The sequence below is a fragment of the Dipodomys spectabilis genome, unplaced genomic scaffold, assembly GCF_019054845.1.
Source record: "Dipodomys spectabilis isolate Male_0828 unplaced genomic scaffold, ASM1905484v1 ptg000138l, whole genome shotgun sequence".
Taxonomy (NCBI): domain Eukaryota; kingdom Metazoa; phylum Chordata; class Mammalia; order Rodentia; family Heteromyidae; genus Dipodomys; species Dipodomys spectabilis.
In genome coordinates this window covers 4,056,318-4,061,052 of record NW_024870815.1, presented here as the reverse complement: position 1 = coordinate 4,061,052, position 4,735 = coordinate 4,056,318, and the positions used below count along the sequence as shown (strand labels likewise).

At 52.3% G+C, this 4,735-nt stretch overlaps 1 protein-coding gene across 1 annotated transcript; it reads right to left on the bottom strand.

The window, feature by feature from the left end:
* Positions 1 to 658: 658 nt before the first annotated feature.
* Rxfp3 (relaxin family peptide receptor 3) lies at positions 659 to 4,470 on the bottom strand. The gene is made up of 4 exons (XM_042690527.1): positions 4,464 to 4,470; positions 3,901 to 4,002; positions 2,423 to 2,622; positions 659 to 2,092 (listed from the first exon to the last, which is right to left on the bottom strand). The coding sequence occupies exons 1-4, from the start codon at positions 4,468 to 4,470 to the stop codon at positions 659 to 661; spliced, it is 1,743 nt and encodes a 580-aa protein (XP_042546461.1).
* Positions 4,471 to 4,735: the final 265 nt, after the last annotated feature.

Below are 4,735 nucleotides of genomic sequence, written 5' to 3'. Positions count from 1 at the left end.
TGCACTTCCTGCTCAGTTGCCAACCTGCTCAGTTTCCTTTAAGGTCAATAGCCTGAGGAGGTTTTTCTAGCAGCATCTCATACCAGCTGTTCTCCTCCAAGGTGATGCTGCTCCTATCCCTGGTGACATTTGAGCTCAGAGATTATGCAGGGCTTGAACAGATTTCGCTTGTTTCCGCTTCGGCCCTGTTCAAGGAGATAAGCCATACCACAGTGTCACCCAGGTAATTTCTCCCTCCTCAGTTCTCCTGGGGCCAGACGGACAGCGATCATTCCTTAGTCCCGATTCTAAAAGGCAAGTTTCTTTTTTCCTTTTTTCCCCCCAAACTGCAGGCTCTCAGTAAAGTCAGACCTCCTTAATAGTCTTGGTCTTGTGGTCCAAAGTCAAAAGACAGGGTTTGGAGTGAGCTTTTCTGGCTGGATGTAGCTTGAGGCTACATTAAAAAAAAGCTGCAGAAAAGTTGCTGGAAGCCAATGCTCAAGGGCACATCATTTGGCTGAGCCCCGCCCCTTCAGCCCCAATTTCCTGATGGCTTTCTGCTTCTCTCTGTCCTCTACCTACTTACTTTTGGATCCAGGGGCCTCCTGCTGTTAGTTCTCCTCTTGCCCTCGCCCAGTGAAGACTGCCCTGTTCTCCTCCCCCTGAGCCTTAACCCCAATCAGTAGGCTGAGCTACTGGGTAGCAGGTCGTAGCGCCCTCCGCTGTAGACCACCACGCCGGGTGGGTAGTAGAGCGCGTCTGGCTCCGCGGCAGCCTGCAAGGGCGCCAAGGCCTGCAGCCCGTGCTGGTCCTCGGGCTCTGGCTTGGTGGTGGCGGTGAAGGGGCGCATGCTGGTGAGGGAAGGCGAGGCGAACCGCCACAGCAGGCTCTTGAGCGCCTTTCGGAACTCGCGGCGCACTAGGCAGTAGAGGATGGGGTTGAGGCAGCTGTTGGAGTGTGCTAGACACACGCTCACGGGGAACGCGTAGACCTGGCACAAGAAGTACTCCTGGCTGAAGGGCACCGCGTTGAACTTGATGAGGATGCTCCAGGTGGTCAGGGCCTGATTGGGCAGCCAACACAGGAAGAAAGAGAGGACCACGATGGTCACTGACTTGGTGACCTTGGCGCGTCTCCGAGCGCTGGCTGAGGTCAGACCTCCTCCCGCCGCGGGGGGCCCTCCTTCCACCCCCACCACGCGGCGGTCAGAGATGAAGCGCACCAGCAGCAGGTAGCACAGGCTGATGATGCCCATGGGCAGCACGAAGCCTAGCAGCACCTTCTGCGAGTGGTACAAACCCAGCCAGAACTGCCTGTCTCGGCCCAGCGATTGGTCGGGGAAGCGCAGCAGGCACAGCTCCTCGTCCATCACCCTGATGGTGGTGGAGAAGATGGCATTGGGCAGGGAGGCCAGCAGGGCCAAGGTCCAGATCAACACACACAGTGCCTTGGCTGAGAAGCAGCACGTGTCCTCCCAGTGCTGACTCCAGCAATGGCCACGGACGCGCCCTCGGGTCCGGTGACTCTTGAGAGCCGAGGCCACCGAATGGTAGCGGGCCACACTCATGGCCGTGAGGAAGAAGACGCTGGCGTACATGTTCACGGACGTCACCACGGACACGATCTTGCACATGGCCTTGCCGAAGGGCCACTTGAAGTCCAACGCGTTTTCCACCGCCCAGAAGGGCAGAGTGAGCACGAACTGAAAGTCGGTCAGCGCCAGGTTGGTGACGAAGAGGTTGATGGAGGACTGGCGCCAGCCCTGTTTGGTCTTCATGAGATAGAGCACTAGCAGGTTGCCCGTCAGTCCCAGGGCGCAAACCACCCAATACACGGCGCTGATGAGGATCCGCACGCGGGCCTCGGAGTCCGCGCTCTCGGTCCCGCCGCCGCCGCCGCCCGGGGCATGCCCAGGGGCGGCGCCGTCGGGCAACTCCAACCCCAGCTCCCACCACAGGTCCCGAAGCTGGAGCGACGCGTTGCCGCTGGCGTTAGCCGACTCCAGAAGGTCTGGGAGGAGCCTCGAGAGTTCTGCAAACTCGTCGCCTCCAGTTGTCTTCCTCATGGTGGCTTGGGGTGGTTGCAGCAGCCCCCCTGTGTACCCCAGGACCCCCTAGATCATCGAACAAAGGGAGCAGGTCCCACCTTAGTTAGGTCCCCAGAAGAGCGCACGGGACGAGCTTTCCAGGGAGCCTTGGAAGCCAATGCTTAGAAATCTGGGTGCGGGGTGTCCCGCGCACGGAGCGCTTACTTTGGTCCCCAGAGCGGAGCTTTGTCTGCTCCCCAGGGGGAGGTACAGAGCCCAGGGGTTGACAGCAGCGGCTGGCGGTCCAAGGATTCTCAGGTCAAGTTCAAGGTCTGCACTCCAGGGTGGAGACTCACCGCCTCCCTGCGCGCCCGTCTCCCGCTGTCCTTGTCGCGTAGGTACTGGCGCCTAACGCACCTGGCGCCTCAGGAGCGAGATTCTGGGTGCCCCTCCTTCTCTCCCCAATACCCCCCGTGGGCTTCTGCAGCCGCTGCTGCTGCCTGAGCGAGGTTTCGCTCTTTTATGGGAGATGGTGAAGTTCCATCTTTCCCACTCCACTGCTTGGAGGTCTGTAGCAATTTCGGTGTCTCTGCTGTTGTCAGCTTGCGGTGAGTGATCTGAGGCGTTGTATCCGAGTTTTATTTGCGACAGGGGCCCCACCGGAGCATGCGTAATCCCTGCTCAAGGAGAGGGGGTGCTTTCCGAGGTGCTGAACCCCGCCGCGCCTGCCCCTGGGGAGGCGGGGTGGCGGGGATGCGGGGGGGTTGGTGGATGGAGGGCGTGGACGCAGGCGGAGACCACCTACAGCCTCCTCTTTCCTCTTCAAAGTTTCCGAAGGAAACGATCACAGCCTTTTATTTTTTACGTTGCAAGATCTGCTTTGATTTGTATACTTTCTTCCTTACTATTAAATGTCACAATTTGAGGGTTTTTTTAAAAAGAAAAATCTTTCGGCACTCACTTTATCGTTGAAATGATCCTTTTTGATGAATAATTGTTCTAACACTCCTCCATCGCTTGCCCCTACTCCCTTTCAAAAGAACAGAAATGGCTTCTTTTCATGTCTAAATAGGGTACTGGATCCTATTACTCAACACCCAAACTCAAGCCCTGCTCTTTACCACGTAGTTGATGTAGGAGGGTTGTCAAAGGGTCTTCACGCATTGGAACGCAGGGTTGGAATGTTTCCTTCCTTTGGGATATTCTGTGAAGTGCAGCTAATCAGTGTATAATTGGTTGCTAACTTTGCGTGCATTAAAAACACCTATCTACTCCTCCACCCAAAGCTCCTAGAAGAATTAAACCCCTAAAACCCCAGTTTTTTTAGGGGGGGGGCTAGAGGACAAAGGGGCTGATTCAGGAGTACTACCCCCACAATTCTTCTATTAAAATCGTTTTTATTTATCAGGTCTTATTCAAATCAATGGAAGGAAATGCTAATGAACTAAGGGAATGTGGGGAAAAAAACCTTTTGCTTCTCAAATGGTGGTTTATTTAAATACCAGACCAACTGGCATTTAAATGACTCAAATTACATTTTAAGAAAGGACTTAAAAATTCTGCAACACTTTCTTAACTGTGGGAATTAAACTGAAGTCCAAGTATATTAGACATACAGTAATTGTCCTTACTTCCGGGGTAATACAGAGCTACTTCATTAACTTACAGGGAATAAGAAGATGTGGATTTAAAGCAGAGGAGATTTAGTAAAAATCTAAGAAAGAAGCATGGTTTTCAAAACATAAAGGAAAGGAAAGTTGATTCAAAAGCACATGTCCTTTGGAATGAACATACTTGACTATAGACAGGGGAATGATCTAACTCGCCACTAGAGGACGCCAGGGCTTTATTAAAAATTAAACCAAGTTAAACCACCTCCATTGACCAGTCCTTACCTGAAGAGGAGTCCTGTCCTGTTCCTCCAACTAACCTACAACCTGGTTCTATGGGCTCCTTTATCTTGGTTTTTGTAGCCTTACTTGAATGCTCAGTTTTCACTTTTAACAAAAGAATGATTTATCAAATGTTATTTCCATTTTGTGGTTGTTTTGTTTTGCTTATTTCAAGAGCTGTTGGTAAAGCAGGAAGTCCAGGACAAGCATGGACATCCTCTGCTCTTAAGTTTTCTGGTATGTTCACGTCAATGCCCATCCCCCGCCCCACCCATGCCCACACTCATAGAGACACTTCCTTGTCTTCATGTCTCCCCTAGTTCCAGCCAAGAACATATCTACTTGATATTCTCCAAATCACAAGCATTCATACTGTGTGAAGAATATTATAGGGGGTTGATTTAAATTATCTGACTTGCTTTTAGCTAGGCACTGGGCTGAGTCGAAAGACATATTATGCACCCTGACCTAAACTTTCTCTGTCTCTCTCCTTCCCTTTCTCTCTCCCCCTAATCTCCCCTCCCCCATGGTATTGGAGGTGAACTCAGGGTCTTGAACTTGCTCACCTTGCATGCTTGCTCTCTTGCTCAGTTGGTATTCTACCACCTGAACTACGCCTCCTGCTCTGATTTTGCTGGCTTCTGGGAGACAGAGTCTAGTGGGCTTTCTGCTCAGATTGGCCTCGAACCACCACGCTCTAGATCTCAGCCTCCTCAAGAACTAGGATTATGAGCATGAGTCCCAGGCACCCTGCCCAAGTCCTTTGTTGAACTCAGTGTAAATGGGAATACAGTCTAATAACGTCTGTGGCTTGTATTTTATTTAGTCTTGTGTATGA

Excerpts from the sequence above, each read along its gene's own strand:
- Rxfp3 (XM_042690527.1), bottom strand. Across the intron at positions 2,623-3,900 it reads AGGACAGGACTCCTCTTCAG|ATCACTCACCGCAAGCTGAC; the intron begins GTAAGGACTGGT and ends ACAACGCCTCAG. Across the intron at positions 2,093-2,422 it reads TCTCGCTCCTGAGGCGCCAG|GGGGTCCTGGGGTACACAGG; the intron begins GTGCGTTAGGCG and ends TCGATGATCTAG.